The sequence below is a fragment of the Falco rusticolus genome, chromosome Z (genome assembly GCF_015220075.1).
Source record: "Falco rusticolus isolate bFalRus1 chromosome Z, bFalRus1.pri, whole genome shotgun sequence".
Classification (NCBI taxonomy): domain Eukaryota; kingdom Metazoa; phylum Chordata; class Aves; order Falconiformes; family Falconidae; genus Falco; species Falco rusticolus.
In genome coordinates this window covers 38710985-38728823 of record NC_051210.1, presented here as the reverse complement: position 1 = coordinate 38728823, position 17839 = coordinate 38710985, and the positions used below count along the sequence as shown (strand labels likewise).

The following is a 17839-nucleotide window of genomic DNA, read 5'->3' as shown; positions in this document are numbered from 1 at the left end:
GTATCGAAGTACATTTTAAATTCATAGACACTAGCATTAGACAGGTTGGAAACTTGTTCTTAATATGTTGTGTTTCTGCAGAATGTTACAGTGTATAGAAGCACTGATGGCATAAATTTACGTATTAAAGCGATATAAGAACTACTGATTGCATTTTAAAAAAAAGTTTGATTTTTGCCTATCACTTGTAATAAAATGAAACCCTTTTACTAGTTTTTTTTAAACACACAAAACTAAACTGACTTCACTGAAACACTGACCCACAGTTACTAAAAAAAAAAAAAAAAAGGTTCCTGTGAAGTTGTTAATAGTCTCTATTACCTCCAATAATTGCAGAATCACTTCGGATTGCATTAGCTAGTGGTTCTCCCTCATCTATTGGTCCAGAGTGATCTGTGGGGGAAAAGAAAGGAAACTGACAGACAAATAAAAGAAGGGTTTTCAACAAATTCTTACATGGTTACAGCTTATATCTAGTATGGTACAGTGACTATAGTGTGTGTCAGTAAGAATGCAAAAAAGTGGTGTAGATGATACTTCACAGAGATAAAGAGGAAAATGTAAACATTCAGAGGAAGGCTAGAGAAAAGGAAGTAAGTATATATAAAAGGAATTCTTTTTCAAACTACTTCTGAGATGTGAAACAAACAAACAAAAGAAAGACAGACAGTTATGACTCAGGTCACAAGCACTCTATTTAGATTTTGCTTTATAGATCAGAACATGTGATAACCATATGCTACCTGCAAATGAATGGGTGGTTTCACTTGATGTTGAGTCAGCTCCTGTTAAACTACCACAGTTGGATTCAGTGAAGCGTCCCTTTACAATGACAGGGGCTGAGCTGGTGTGGTGCAGTGCAGCCTTCAAAGGAGCAATGTGGTTGAACTGCACTGAAGAGAGACATCCAATAAACCCCTGAGAGTTTGCCTTCATAGTCTCCTCATCTACATCACTGTTTTCTGTTAATCAAAAGGAACAGAACACCATTAATCATAGTGCAAATATACAAAATAAAGTGACAGAAGAATAAATGAATAATTAACCTGTGTTCCTCTGAGTGTATTTGAGTTACAGCAACATATGTAGATCCACTGAATCCCTTTCTTGGCTGTCTTTAATGAAAAGACAGTCAAATACATTCACCCCCCTTTTCTTAAGCGTTGACAGCTCCTGTCTGCTGAGGCAAATGCTTTTAAGTTACTATAGCAAGTTCCAAAGCAAAAAAATTCAAATGTAACTAAAATATTTAAATTAAAATGCAACACTTCTTCATTCTGCAAAAAGATAAGGATGAAGCATACATTCATGAAAAATACATACTTTATTAGATTTCTTCTCATAAATATGCACATTATTGGATCATATTCTTTTCTCAAATACATATATCTACCCCATTCCATCACCATCAAATCTGTCAAAACAAGAACTTTCTGAAGGGCTCAGATCCTGGAAATCTAGCAAGACATTTTCTGTGAAATTCTAAAAAATAAATGTTGCTCCAATTTACTATATATTTTAAACATGATATCATTATCTTTCTCACTAAAGGAATAAGAACAACAATCAACTCTCCCAACCACTCTTATTCTCTTGACCTTTCTTTCTGAATGTATATACCCTGTCAGAGTCCTCTATTTATTAAGTAGGTAATGCTCACTAATGCACTACTTTGGAAATGGAAAACAGTTTATTTACTCTGACAGTTCTAATTTAAATTAAGCAAAAACTCTGGAAGTAATAATTATTCAAAGACAACACTTAAGGGAAGCAAATTTTTAAGTTTTTTGCAAATAAAATGGGAATTTAACCTTGTTCATTTCCATCCTAGAACCCATGAATGAGCTTGTGATCTTCACACTGGCTACCATAACAATTTTAAATACCAGTATACAACTGACTCCTTGATACAATTAGGTATAGTGAAAATCAGGCTAATGTGTTTTGGTACAATGTTGCAAAATAGCACAGCAGTATTTTCCCCAGCTACTCTTTGCTTATTGCAATGATGATGTGTTATTAGATAGATGGATGTCAGCCCAGAGTCTGCTCACCTACATTGATAGATCACATAAAATGTTCAATGTCTCTTTTCTCTCTGTAGCCTACACTGCTTCTGACATTGGCCTCACTGCACCAAAGGATCTGTTAGATCTCCATATCTTAAAAACAGAAGCTATCCTAAGGTGGCAAGAAAGAAATGTCCAAAACACCTTGTAATAAAAAGATGTACCTCTAACTAAGTAGGATTGAAAACCGCAAAAGTGAGGCATCTTCTATTATTTTCTAGTTTCTTATATAATTTCATAAATATTGTATGTGTATAATATGAAAGGAAATCCCATGTTTTAAATCCTTAGAGTTTACTTGACTCATTAATTAGAAAATACTGCTCGGATAAAGTAAAACTTTTAACTAGATCAAGCAATCTTTCTGGTAAAAGTGATAAGGCTTAGGAAAGACAAACCCTCCTCTGCTTTAGTGCTCATCAAAGTTGGGTGACTGAAAATGACACACACACATACAAGTTGTTTATTGGAGACTGCATTTTATAGTAAACTCCAGTCACACATCCTCAAACATCTTTATAGCATTCATTTGCTAAATGCACTCAATTTCTTTTCAGCAAAGGCAAAATTACTCTACCTACATTGCCTTCTTAAAAACAAACAAAACAAAAATCAGAAGCTCAGTAACCCATTTTCTTCTATTCTTCAACGACCTTTCCTTTGTAAAGCAACACCAAAAGTCAGCAGACATGTAGCCCTAACAACATTTTAAGATAAGAACTGTGCAGTCAAAGGACTAGATTTAACCTTTCTGCTTTTATGATATTGAAGATTTCAAAATTTTTCATGTACCTGTACAATCTTCTTTTGTCTCAGGATTAAACAAGTCCATATGTTGGGTGAACAATTGGCTGATGAGTTGGGCTCAAAAAGTTATAGTAAAAGGGGTGGGAGATCTGAGTTTTAGGGCCAGTACTCTTTATAATGTTTTTATAAATGATCTGAATGCAAAAGTCAAATGCACATTAAGTAAGTTTGCTGATGATACTAAATGAAGAAGAGCTGTGAACTCTCTCAGGGGTAGAGAGACCATACAGAGAAGTCTAAATAGATTAGAGAGCTGGGCAATCACTAACTGTATGAAATTTAACAAGAGCAAGTGCTGGACAGTCCACCTGGGACGGGGTAACCCTAGTTATGTATGTAAACTGGAGGACAAAGGGCTAGAAAGCAACCCTGCAGGAAAAAATCTGAAGGTCTGGGCTGATGACAAGTCAACAGTGTGCCCTGACAGACAAAAAAGACAACCGTGTCCTGGGGTGCAGCAAGAACAGCACAGATAGTTGGCTGACAGAAGTGGTTGTCCCACTTTATGTTGCACTGGTGTGGCCCCACCTCAAGTACTCCGTGCAGTTTTGAACACCTCAATATTAAAAACACATCAAACTATTAGACTATGTCCAGAGGAGGGCAATGAAGATGGTGAGAGGTCTCGAGGGCAAGACTTAGGGGGAGCAGCTGAGGTCATTTGGTTTGTTCAGCTTAAAGAAGGCTGAGAGGTAACTGCACTGCAGGCTACATACACCTTCCTCAAGAGGGGCAGCAGAGGAGACAGTGCTAATCTTTCTCCGGTGACCAGCAATTGGAAACAAGAAAATGGTTGGAAGCTGCAGCAGGGGAGGTTCACACTGGACACTAGGAAAAGGTTCTTCACTAAGAGGGTAGCTGGTCACTGGAACAGGCTTCTCAGGGAAGTGGTTAGCACCAAGCCTGTCAGAGTTCAAGGAGCATCTGAACAGAACTTCTAGTCATATGGTTCAGTGTTAGGTAGTTGGAGGAAGGTGGAGATGATGATCCTCATGGGTCCCTTCCAACTTGAGAAATTCTATGATTCTGTCTTCAGTAGAAAAAATTAATGCACATTTGATTTTCACAGTTAAATTGTCAACTGGATGTACTAACAATGTACTTGGGATGGACTGCCACAAAACCTGACATTTGTGCAAAACCCCATGTCGTTATGAAAATTCTATTACTTTATGTTATTATTAAAATTTTACTATTTTGCTATTTGCATTACAATTGCTTATTACAGTTAAATGTAATTATACAGCTATACATCCACTGATTTCAGCTGAATTTTATATGGTTAGTTGTTTAGGTGTTTTTCCCCTTGTGGTTAATGTGTGACCACATAAATGCTGCTACACTACTTTTTTGCTATTTTTAAATATGCAGAAAGACATTATTTTGCTGAAGTTTACTTATGATTACTTTTGATTCTGATTGAAGTGACCAGGAAGAGATAAATTACTGAAAAATAAGTCAATAAACAATTACTTTTGTGAATTTTGTGATTTTGAAACACTCCAAAATGGTTTAAGCCTCTTTTCCTTAATTTGTTATTTGTTTGAGCAGATTACTGCTGAAAAAAATGCCAGTAAAGATAGTAATTTGATTAACAGGAAGTAATAGATAGTACTGTCATTGAGACTTTTTGCTGCTTTTCAACAATACAAATCCAGCAATCTGGAATCATTAATGGATGTTATTTTTGGAACTGTCATTTGTCAGACCGATGAGATTAAGGAGAAAAGCCTTTAAAATAAAACATTAGAAAGCAAATATTTTGCCAACAGAATTATTTCATCAAACTAAAGTATATCCATTAAATCCCTGAATTTTGATTTTTTTCTAAAATACTGGTATTTTGTTCAAGTTTGAAAGACTGGAAACTTTATTTTCCCCCAAATAATTATCCTGAAAGGCTTCTGTCTGGAAAGTAAGCCTTGACAAGTTTGGTTGACTAAATTAAAAATCTGATGAAATAAAAAATAATAAAAGTTTCATATAACTTTTCTGGAGTACAATTATATGTAGTTTAAATTTTGGAGTTGCATAAAAATGAATATTTTACACCCACAGACTTATACTAAAGTATTTTCTAAACCAACTTTAAAAGATTTAATTTTACTATTTTATTACTGTATGAATTCCCAAATACATATAGTGGAAAAAAACTGCATAAAGAGAAATGGACATTTTTAAACCAGCTATTACTTTGCATGTGCTTCTCTGCAGCACTTTTTGGGGATTGGCCAGAAATTATTGTTTTAAAATGCTAACTTTCAGATTAAAACTTTGAAATATCACTGCATTTTTCTGTATCAGTGGAGCACAATGACAGTTTTGCAATTCCATAGTTCCTTTATCAATAAATATATAATAATCAGACCTTTTAAGCAATCTGTACAATTATTATTTATTCTCAAAGATATTCCCATAAAGAGAGAATTAAATCATAAAATCTAATAATTTCAGATACAAATAAATCAGTATAATAAAAAGTAATTTCACTACAAATAGAATGGAGTAGTTTGAATATACAGAAATTCCATTTCAAATGTGGGTACAAAATATTTTACTAGTATAATTTAGGCCCTTTTATTAAGTGTCCAGTGAAAATTTGTTTTTATTTGTTACTGAAATAACTAATTTTTACATTTTTGGAAATGTCCATATTCAATGTGATAACTTTGTTTAAGTTAATTGGCTTAAACCCACACATCCTTTTAAGGTGGTGAGACTCTGTGTGTAAATCAGACCTAAGTAAATCTTACTGAAAGCCTACCTTTATCTCAGTTGGCATAGAAAAGTCAACAACTCTCACTGAAGAAAAATGTTGCCCACAGCTCCCCACCCTCACCTGGGGGAAAGCTATGAAGCTTTGCCCTGGGCAAATGTGGCTTTGCTCAGAGGACATAAACTACCTCCTCAGTGTGTTGCTGTAAAAAAAGCAGTTTCTACAGCCTTCTTACAGTGTGGGGTGCTTTGAGGGCATCTTCTCAGAAGGAAAACAAAAACATAAGGAGCCCTTTGGCTTTCATCCTGTGAACTCTGTGGCTGAGTGTGCTGCTTCTCCTTCCCTTCAGAACTTAACCTCCACATATTTCACTGAACCTCAACACGGCCTAGCTTCCTGGCTATTTTGTTACAATGTTGCATAACATAAATTCAGAAGTCTTTAAATTGGACTTCTTAGGTTCTGGGAAGTGAGGAAGAACACTGATTCTTTTTTCTTGGGAATTCAAAAGTAGTTCATCAGCTAAATATCAGATTTGCTTTTAACAAAAACCTGAGCTACATACAACTGCAGATGTGCTCAGACAAGTACTTCTGCAACTGAACATAATTCTTCAAAAAAACATAGTTTTCTGTTCTACTTTAAAATTTGTGGGTTTTTCCTGAACAACGTTTCAAAGTACAAGAAATACATAATTTCATATTTTGTTACTCCTTCTTCTGTTTAGACCTCTTTACTGCAGCATTCAATGCTTTTTTTCCACTGCCTTCACAAAGACTCCTTACATCTCTAGACATGACTTCACAGGAATCAGGACCCAAAGAAGTCACATTTATGAAAGAAACAGCAGCTTTTCAATAGCATCTCTCATTTGAAAGGGAGAGAAGTACAACATATGCTTTCTTCAGGGCAGATTCTGTAAACTGAGCCAAACTGGGCTGAGTGGCCCCAGAGGTCATTTTAACTCTATGCTTCACGCTACTGTGATGATGCAAAGACATCATATAACTGAAGACAGTCCCACCTGTAAACTTTTCTAACAGTGTAGTTTCTTTGGAATAGACAATATTGGTCCTGAATAAGAGACCGCTCTTTGCCTCAAAATGTTCATTTCAATACATCACATCAAATAATTTTTTAAGTAAATTAATGAAAGTTTTGATATGGAATTTCATAACGGAGATAACAAAAAATTTGATTTTGTAATAGTTATCATGGTATTACCCTTATGTGAAAGTGACTGCAATAGACTATTACAGTTCCAAGCATTATAAATTCCTAATTCAGTTATGTCATGGATTCGTGGGGCTTTGAAATACCTTAAACCATTTTGTTTTAGTACTTTATATTTCAGCTAATATTGCTTTAAAATTATGCCTAAATAATCATTCTCTTTTCCATTGTCTGTGAATATCTACATACCAGTTCTTTTCTGGACTGTGAGTTCTATAAAGAAAATCTACATTTCAAAGTTAATACGCATTTCTGTTTGTGTTAAAGGTCTTTAGTTATTTTTCCAGGAAGAAAATAGATCAGCTATATAGAGACTTTTCCAAACAGTCACAACTAAACAATAATTATAATTTTTTCCTTAATTCTCTAAAGATGATGTTTAAATTTCATTATTTAATACCTTCTAAGATACTTAGCATTTGTTTACCATCGTTATGAAAACAATTACCACTGTATGGATTTTTTTATATATTAAAAATTATCTTCCATTTAGTCTAGATAATACTGTCAGAATAGAAAATCTCAATCATCTGTTCGATGAATAGGAATAAGCTCGATGGTCTTAGCCAAATAGTTACATGCAAGATCTTAATGTCCAAGTGGGGATCAGCAACAAGTGGTATCCCTCAGGGGCCCACACTGGGACCAGTGCTGCTCAATATCTTTATTAATGACATAGACAGTAGGATTCAATGCATACTCAGCAAGTTTGTGGATGACACTAGCTGAGTGGTGCAACTGATTCACTAGAGGGAAGGGATGCCTTCCTCTAAATAAAGAGACCTTGATAGGCTTGAGAGATGACCCTGTGGGAAATTCATGAAGTTCAACAAGGCCAACTGCAAGGTTCTGCACCTGCATCAGGGCAGTCCTTAGCATCAGTACAGATTTGGGGATGACTGGACTGAAAGCAGCCTTGCAGAGAAGGACTTGAGAATATTGGTGGATGAAAAATAGGCTATGAGCTGGCAATGTGTGCTTGCAGACCAGAAATGCAATCATATCCCGGGCTGCACAAAAATAACTGGTTGAGTGGTGATCTGCCCCTCTTCTCCACTTTCATGAGAGCCCACATGGATTATTGCATTCAGCTCTGGGGTTCCCAGCAAAAGACAGACATGAAACTTTTAGAGCAGGTCTAGAAGAGGGCCACAAACAGAGTCAGAGAACTGGAACATCCGTTTTATGAAGAAGGGCTGAGAGAGTTGGGGCTCTCAGCCCCAGAAAAGGCTCTGAGGAGACCTTACTGCAACCTTTCAATATATAAAGGCATTTTATAATAAAGGTGGAGATATATTTTTTACAAGGGTCTGTATGACAGGACAAGGAGAAAAATTTTAAACTGAAAGAGGGTAGATGAGATTAGACATATGGAAAATGTTGGGGTTTTTTATGATGACGGTGGTGAGAATATTAGAACACATAACCTCAAGTTGTAGATGCCCCACCACTGGAAGTCGTCAAGATTAGGTTGTATGAGACTTTGATCAATCTGATCTAGTGAAAGATGCTCCTGGTGATGGCACAGGGATTGGAACTACATTTTCTTTTAAGGTCCTTCCCAACTCAAACCATTCTGTGATTCTGTGATGTTATACATCAGCCTATTAAAAAAATTACAGTTGAAATATCCCACCCAATTCTCTTTCAATTAATCCCCTTTAATACCTACTTTTGTAAACAATGATAGGTCAGAAATTGACTTAATTATGATTCTCTGTTGTGATATTGAACTGAGGATTTCATGAAGTCCTATTTTCTAGATAAGATTACATATAGGAGAGGGTATATTTGGAACTGATATTTGTGTGTATGTGTGTGTGCATACATATATATGTGTAGACATAAAATTAAATATTTTTTACTAAAAACAAGACTACTTTTATTACTATAAATTTTATAATAAGATTATTTTTATTATTATAATTAGAATTTCATAAGCATTTTGGTCTGTTTTCACTTTAGTTGAATGTAGATAGAGGTCAGACAAAACCTGGTGAAGACTTACTGCATCCCACCCAGTGGCATGATGGGCTTTTACAAATAATGCTTTGCTTGTCAGTAGGAGATTCTTTGGGAAAACGTAACAGTGTTTTCTACTGTCACAGCCAGGACAGAATTTCTGGGTCTAATACAATGGCAGACACACTGATTCACCAAAGCTCTTATGTTATTCCCAAAGGTACTATACAAAAAGTGGTAGATATATGAATCCTGGAGGGGCATCTCATGTACATAGAAATAAAATTCCTTTAAACTAAATCACATACAACTGAATATGAAGAAAACTCTTCTTTGATCTTCTGGTTTAGGGTAGGTATTATATAAAACATGTAGATAGTCTCCCCTATAAGCCTGGGGGAGCAAGATAAAGTAATATATCATCTATATTAAGTTGAGATGAAAACTCAATTTCTTCTATGTCACTTATCACAATTTTCTGAATTTATTTCTACAAAAAGCCTTTGTTAACACTTCAGCTAACTTAAAGATATTTTTAAAGAATGGGAAACCATCACTCCTTTGCACAGAGTTTACCGACCAAATTTTTAAGCACCAAATATTTAGAGAGGGAGGCAGTTAATTTCCCAGATCTTGTTTTGGATCATGGTTCATAATTTCTGTTAAAAATTGCTTTTATTAAAAATAAACAGAATTGCTTTCAGTAATGGTGATAATCTGTGTGCCATATGAAATTATAAACATTTAATATCTATAAACTAAGATACAATTATTTAAATAATCCTATTTATTCTACACTTAGCCCAAGACCACTTGTGAAAAGGTGAAAATAATCACTGTAACTCAAATTGTTGAAAAGGTCATTGCAGCCTTAGTTACTATATATTACAAACTATAACCAACTCTGTTTTCATACTCTTGCAATAGCAAGTGCTATTAGAGGAAGAATGCACAAATGGACGTCTGCTTGATATGGGGATGTAGCAACACAGACTTTAACATCTTTGCTGGTGACATGAAGAGTGCGATTGAGTGCACTCAGAAAGGTTGCTGACATCAAGCTGTCGGGTGCAGTTGACATGCTCGAGGGAAGGGATGCTATCCAGAGGGACCTTGACAGGCCTGAGAAGTTGCCCCATGTGAACCTCATGAACTTCAAGGCCAAGTACAGGGTCCTGCACCTGGATTGGGGCAAAACCAAGCACAAATACAAGCTGGATGGAAAATGGATTGAGAACAATCCTGAGCAGAAGGTCTTGAGAGTTTGTAGATGAGAAGCTTAACATGACCTGGCAATGAGCATTTACAGCCAGAAAACCAACTGTATCCTGGACTGTATCATAAGAAGTGTGAGCAGCAGGTCAAGGGAGGTGATTCTCTCCCTCTGCTCCACTCTGTTGAGACCACACCTGGGGTACGAGTTCAGCTCTGGGTCCCCCAAGAGCTTATGTCCCATAAGAAGGGTATGAAGCTGTTGGATGGAAGGCGTCCAGAGGACGGCCACAAAGATGATAAGAGGGCTGGAGAACCTATCCTGTGAAGTCATGCCGAAAGAGTTGGGGTTATTCAGCTTGGAGAAGAGTAGGCTCTGAGGAGACCTGATATCCACCTTCCAATACCTAAAGGGAGAAAGCTGGAGAGGGACTTCTTACAAGGACATGCAGTGATAGGATAAGGGGTAATGGCTTTAAACTGAAAGAAGGTAGATTTAGAACAGATATAAGAAAGAAATTCTTCACTGTGATGGTGGTGAGTCACTGGAACAGGTTGTCCAGAGAAGCTGTGGATGCCCATCCCTGGAAGTGTTCAAGGCCAGGTTGGATGGGGCTTTGAGCAACGTGCAGTGGAACCTGCCCTAGGCAGGAGGGTTGGAATCAGATGTTCTTTAAAATCCCTTCCATCCCAAACCTTTTTATGATTCTATGATGCTATGAAATTACTTTAGAGGAAAAAGAAATAGCCTATAACTTTTCACTAGCACCACAACTTCCTCTATCATTATATTTTTGCAATGTAATGAATGTGAAAATAAGAAGATCTTAAGAACTTTAGTTCAGGCTATTTTATGTTAACAAAATGAAAAATGGTAATTGTAGCTAGGTACATTCCATTTTGATCATTACTACAGAGAAAGACAAATTATGATGAGTCATCGCTAGACAAAATATTTCGTCATAGCTTAACTTGTTTCTAAAAAAAAGTAACTCAAGCAAAGTTTGTGTTTACATTACCTTTTCCCTAACATCAAAAATGTATTCACAGTTTTTCGAGTATGATTAATAGTATTCTGTGTAATAGTAATTTGTGTATGATTTCACAGTGATTTCTTTTTTCTGAGAGTAAAAATAAAAACCCACCAAAAAACAAAGAGTGGTGTTTCATAATGCTTGATTGCAAAATGAAAGAAAGAAGTGTGAAATTATTTTTAATGGAACCCACTCAATTACTTTTCAGGAAGCACTTACCCATGATTAGATTTGTATTTCAACCAGACTGAAGATTCTGCCTTGGTTGTGACTTAGTGTCTTATTAAATCCAAGACAACAAATGCCCTTCAATGAGATTAGGATATTCGTTTTTATGTGATGTGGTGACATTTTGATCGATGTTTTAGCTAGTCCTGTGGAGTACCACTTACCCAAAATTTTGCCAAGTGTGAGAGACTTGATTGCATTGAATTCTGTGCCTGAAGACAGAATAAACTTCATTTTTTCATTTTGGTTAACCTGCAGAATGTTGCGGTGAAGAACAAAGTAGAATAATGGAAAAGATATTAGTTAAATTTTGCAAAAAAACCTCCAGATAAGATCAAGGTTGGAAATAAAAGGAGCTGAGGGAAGAATTTGTTAGTTATAGAATAAAAAGTAATCAAGAAGTAGGTGATCAGCTTCCTCAGATAGATCACTGATTATATCAGTGATACTTCTAAGCATTTCACTTTTTATTTATACTATTGATTTGGCTGATCCCTTCTTTTTCATCTAGAAATGAATGAAAATGGTAAACCTTCGAAAACATGAAAAAGGCTCTTTTCATTTAAAAAGGCACTTAACACTTAGTTCCTAAAGATCAAATATTATACTGTAAATGCTCTGCCCCCCAGCGTATCTCTAGAACTACTCCCCTTCAGGCCTTATAACATAATTAAGCAAACTCAGCTCTAACCTCAAAATACCAGCTAGTAACATCCAGGGTTTTTTTTTTATTTTAATGTAAAAAATTAAACTTCTTTACATGTTAGTATCTACTATTAGCAAATCTTGTATTTTTATTTCATCATTACATTTCCACAAAAAAAAAACCCCAAATATTTTCCTTAATAGTTACATTCTTTTGATGTAAAAAGGACTGAAAAAAATTAGACAAATAAGCTTAAATTATTATCTACATGGAAATATATTTCTGTGATAGTTTGATATATAATTTGAAACAAAAAACAAAATGCAAGACCCAAAACAAATCAAAGAAGTCATACATATTTCAGAAACTGTGAAAATTAATCATCAAACAATGAATTGTGTTTTCACATGAGATGATGAGGAGGTATTGACCTTTTGAAATAGACAAAATGAACACCAAAGAGATCATCTAACACAGATTTTCACTGAGCATTGTGAGTCCACTAACTTTTGCCCTATTTACTTGAGACACTAACACGGTTTATTTGGGGGCAATTGCCTCATTGTAGCTATTTGCATCATTTTGCTTTGGATCTTCTACCTTTTTATGATAATTTACCTTTTTTTTTTTTTTTTTTTTTTTCCCCTAATGGAATTACCTCTACAATGAGCATTTCCTCTTCTCTGTTAATCTTCACGTGTTGCAGTTGTCCATCAGCCATGCTTTTGATATTGATGCTGAATACATCAGGATCTTGATGACTATCTAGCTTGTATCTAATCTGTAAACTTCCTGTAGGGATAAATAGAGCAAAAGGTATGGTATGCTACATACACAATGGACAGTGTAAATCATACACAGTGCCTTTTGCTTCACAGGTGCATTTGAAGAGCAAAACAAATGTTTATTTAAGGAATTAACTCTGAGGAATTGACATAAGTAAGAAATGAAAGAAGGCAACAGGAAAAGTAATAGAAATGTTGGAAATAGGATACAGTGGCAAAGATGGCTATAAACTCATAAACCTGAATGATGAGTTAAAATTTGTGCAGAAATTTTAGTAAGTAAATTTGTAATTCAGTTGAGAAACACTTGGTCTGTTAGCTTACATGAATGCAATTTACCAAATAAAATTCAGTACCTTACAAGTACTGTTCTTGGATAATATTTACACTGTCTGGACCTGTCAACCTCTGACCAGCTGACAATTCAAGTGGGATGCAGTTAATAACTTCTAGCTCATTTTCTGTTTCTTGTTAACTACCAGCATACTGGTTTTATGCATATAATCACAGAGAGACTCTCTCACAGTGGAACACAGAGGCAGTGTGGTATCCTTGTTAGAGATTCCCTCCCAACTGTAGATGAACTACAACTTTCTACTTGCTTTTGAAAGCAAGATCTAGGCCACTAAAGACTAAAACATGTTCCACCTCACATGACGTGGAGGATACTACAGTTATTCTATATCCAAATTGGTACTTGGGAAAACACAGAACCTTCTTTGAGCACAGAACCACTGTGATCGCAAAGATTCAACATAGTCTGTGCAGTTTTCTTATTAAAAAAAAAAAAAATATCTAGACATAGAAGAAAGAATGAAAAGGAAACATCCAACTAACACTTAATGTTCAGCTTAAACAGAATGTTATATGTATTTTCACAGGTACATAAGTGAATTTTCATAGGTATATAAGTAGCTTATTAAGTTAGTTGAATGAAATGACCTCTGATTAATTTGGAAAATGGATAATGCACTTTCAAAAAGTAGTTTATTTCATTTATAATGTGGATGGCAATCAATATACTGCTTGAGTAGCACACAAATCAGACACATTTTGAGATTAATTTCAAAACTTTTAAAAGTAGGATTCCAAATATTTTACTGCATTCCTAAAGGTTTTCCAGAAATAATTATTTTTGCCAACATGATAAAAATAAAAACAGTCATAAAAGTTGAAATGACAGTTGGAGGAATATTTCTTATGTGTAAAGTATTGCTTGGTGCAGTTCTAAAATAAATATACCATCTAATGCAACAACAGGACAACACTTAGTTTTTGATTCAAATCTGATAAATTCAGCCCAAATCTGAGTTGACAGTTATGACATTCATTAGTATTTCTAAATGGTTTATCTGAACACTTACCATTTCTGGTAAGAATAATGGAGAGGTATTCATTGTAGAAGGAGCTGACATAAAGCAGCAAACTTGGTGTCCGTGTTGTTCGGAAGGCAAATGTAATTGCTTCCTGGTTCAGTGTCATGTCAGCATAGAAAGAAGAAGCATGAGAACTGGAATTTTTAGCTAAGGTGTAGTATTCTTGAAAATTGTATGTCACAGAACTGCCAGTCCCAAAATAGGCAGAGATCTCTGAAACAAAAAGTAATTCAGTTTTTAAATATCAAACAGGACTAACACTCTTCTTTCTTCTTTCTGCCACAGAACAAAATAAAATGTATTCTTAACTATTATGATAGATGTGAAAAAGACATATCAATGGAACTAGTTAGAGAAAAATTAGACCCAAAAGCCCTTTTAGGCATGTGTCTTAAGTATCACTTGCATGAAGAAGTGGTTCTTTTTGTCTCGTTTTAAACAGTTTTCTGCTTTTTCCCTATTAATCTATGTCTTCAAGCCCAACATGTCCTTTTTTGTGTGTATACTACTCCTACAGAGACATGGGTATAGCAGTTTGAATCCCAGCATATTGATTAGACTTGGCCACACCTGAAACATATATGTGGGAAAAGAAACTGGTCAGGTGGGTGAAAGAAAAGGATTATACGAACTGGATTATGTTATTCTTATGGTTGAATCACTCAGAGAGGGCTTCTGTATCTCTGTGATACAGTAATTTCTGCTACAAGTAGAACTGCTTTAAACTGTCCTGTTTTCACACACAAACTCCACACTTCTGAAAAAATTCTAGAAATTTCTGTATTCTGGTCCAGTGTCTTTGACAGACGGTGACTGAATGTTATTACCATAGATGATCTCACACTTTGACTAACAGAAGCCACTCTGCCTGTGAAGACTCCATAAACATGGAGTGTGACCATTAGTCTCTTTTCTTGTTTGCAGGGAAAAGGAAAGTATCATTCCTCACTCGGTGGCATTAGCTCCACAGCAATAGGTATAGAAGGACTACACAGGAGTACTTTATTCTTGAGGTGGCAGTGGTGGCAGGAAAGATGTGTTCATTAATTCAAAGGAACATGGAGTTACGGCATTTAAGCCACCGATAACTTTGCAGAATTATTTAATATATGGAGGAAACAAGTCATTTTTAGCAGACCAGAATTATATGCAACCAAAAGTTCTAGATAAACTTTTGTTCTTAAAATTCAAACTTGATGAAGTGTGATGGTCTATTGGTATGACACCATCACCAAAGAACTCCTTTTAAATGGCTGAAAACATGGGCTCAGACCTGTTTCTGCTGATCTCATTTTCTTGCAGTAGAAAGAAGTGTAAAGTTCTTCTGTTTCTTTGTTTCCCAAATTTAGTCTTGATTTTGAGATTAAGACTTGAAAGACTGAAATCTAAATGCGTATTCATAAAGTTATAGTTCCTACATTTAATATAATATAAAAGAATCAAAGGAATTACATAACACTGAAAAAAGGATGCTGATCCTCTCAGGTATGTGATTCCTGCTTTAAATAATACATAATGAACATATCCCTGTAAGACAGTGTTTAGCAAAACTTACACTTATTGAACACATTCAGCTGAATGTTTCTTTAAATTAAGTAAAAAATAAATATTTTGCAAGCATTTAGACTTATGTTTAAAGGGATGTAAAGATATTGTCCTGGACTGTATGGTCCTGTTTTCCATAATCAATAAAGCTAAAAGACACGCTTGCCTTTCTTACAGAATGGCCCACCATAGGCAGAGAAAGTGCAGTCACAGGAGAATCCACTGTATTTCTCTCTACATTTTCCACCATTCTGGCACAGGTTACCATAGCTGCTACAATGTCCAGGACATCCTGATTCAACTCCTGGTGTTATCTTTGCTCTCTCTTCAAGGTCAAGGGCCATTCCATTCAACTGTAATGAACGAATGCATCCCAAAAATCCTTTCTGCCTGGATGCTGTCCCACCTGAAATAAATTCATTTAAGCTTTTAAAAATTTTAAAGAATTGATATGTAAAAACCTTTTTATGTTTTACAGGCCCTGAACAATCTACCATGAATTTCCAAGATATAAGCCTATACATGTGAAAATATTTAGACATAGCTTTAAAAGTGTATCTGATCTCTTTTATTGTGACTAATTACAGGAAACCCTTGAAGTTTTTAACTGAGGAAAAGTTTTTTGCACCATAGGATACCAAGCAACTATGCATACTACTTTTAATTCACAAAGCATAACATGAGACGAGACGAGATGAGACGAGACGAGACGAGACGAGACGAGACGAGACGAGACGAGACGAGACGAGACGAGACGAGAAGAGAAGAGAAGAGAAGAGAAGAGAAGAGAAGAGAAGAGAAGAGAAGAGAAGAGAAGAGAAGAGAAGAGAAGAGAAGAGAAGAGAAGAGAAGAGAAGAGAAGAGAAGAGAAGAGAAGAGAAGAGAAGAGAAGAGAAGAGAAGAGAAGAGAAGAGAAGAGGAGAGATAAAAAAAAGGGAAAAAAAAGGAAAAAAGGGGGGGAAAAGGGAAAAAAACCCAAGAAAAAATGAAGAAAAAATAAGAGAAGAAAAAGGGAAAAAGAAAAAAGTGGACTTAAGAGTGATAAGCTGTACAGTTTTACTCTTTCAGTATCTTACTGACTGATAAACTGATCTGTGTGTCTGTCTGTCTGTCAGTCACATGGTATGGATCATGATACCCTACAGCTGGTGTCTGGCTTAACATATTTTGTCTCATACTGGAATCTGTGCCCATTCTTTAGTAAGAGGAAAACTCATCCCCCTCACTACAGAGGAATACCTATCAGTATATACCTCACTATCAAACATATGTGATAAAGATACAGGGCAATCCTAAGACTAACAACAATTGTTGCTTCATCTGTTTTCACTTGTGTTTATTTTTGGCATCCTTCCTGACAGCTAGCATTTTATTCATCCTGATTGCTTAACAAGGTGTGCAATCTACATATCATCTCTCCTGTCTTTTGCTGCACAACATACTCTGATATTTGTCATCTCTTGTCTTTTAAAAAGTAGAAGTGGAAAATCTCCACAAGATGTAAGATTGCTAACTATAATTATCATGTGTTTCCATTTAACTTTTGGGTAAATATTTCCATGTGATCATGCATTTTGATCCTTTTCTATTTCATAGTTTGTAAAATCATTGGTGTTTCATGGAAAATCTTGACATAGCTGTTGTTATTTAAAGATATAATGGCACAAAACCACCTAACAACATGAAGATTTTATGTTATCTCTGCTAAAATGAGCAGTTTTAGACTTTAGTTCTTCTGAATTCTTTGGAAAACCAGATTTTATACAACTAAAAAGTAAAGAAAGAGGGGGTTAGGCTGAAGGAGTCACAGTCCCAGTAGGGTGGTAACTGACTGATGGGTAACTATGGCAGGTACTAGGTAGGTGAACGAGATGACATTTGAGTAAGGAGAGCCTCTGCTAACATCACTCTTAGGACACTGTATGTTTAATTTTTCTCTAGATCCTTGCACTGGCCTGAGCAGGCACTTCTGAGTCTGTACCAGTGGACTGTTAGTGGAAAGAGTCAAACAGTAAGTCTCATTATTCCCTCCACTGAAGAAAATTGTATTTCATTGAAGAGAAGAAATTATCTTATTATTAGTTGGAGTTATAAAAATTTGTATTATCCAAAACACGGGTTTAACTCAAACACAAAATAACCTAGACACCATATTGATCCACATGGCAGTATTGCAACCGCAGAAACATTACCAAAAAAAAAAAAATCTTACTGCAGTAACAGCAA

General features: G+C 35.4%; 1 protein-coding gene across 1 annotated transcript in view; it reads right to left on the bottom strand.

Moving 5' to 3' along the window:
- CNTNAP4 (contactin associated protein family member 4) overlaps positions 1–17839 on the bottom strand; it is a 258447-nt gene that overhangs the window by 7142 nt on the left and 233466 nt on the right. Inside the window, exons 14-19 of the mRNA XM_037372623.1 lie at positions 15780–16019; positions 14057–14281; positions 12566–12699; positions 11426–11513; positions 744–962; positions 322–393 (exon numbers count right to left, since the gene is read on the bottom strand). Coding sequence (XP_037228520.1) covers positions 322–393; positions 744–962; positions 11426–11513; positions 12566–12699; positions 14057–14281; positions 15780–16019 — 978 coding nt within the window. The remainder of the gene's footprint in view (positions 1–321; positions 394–743; positions 963–11425; positions 11514–12565; positions 12700–14056; positions 14282–15779; positions 16020–17839) is intronic.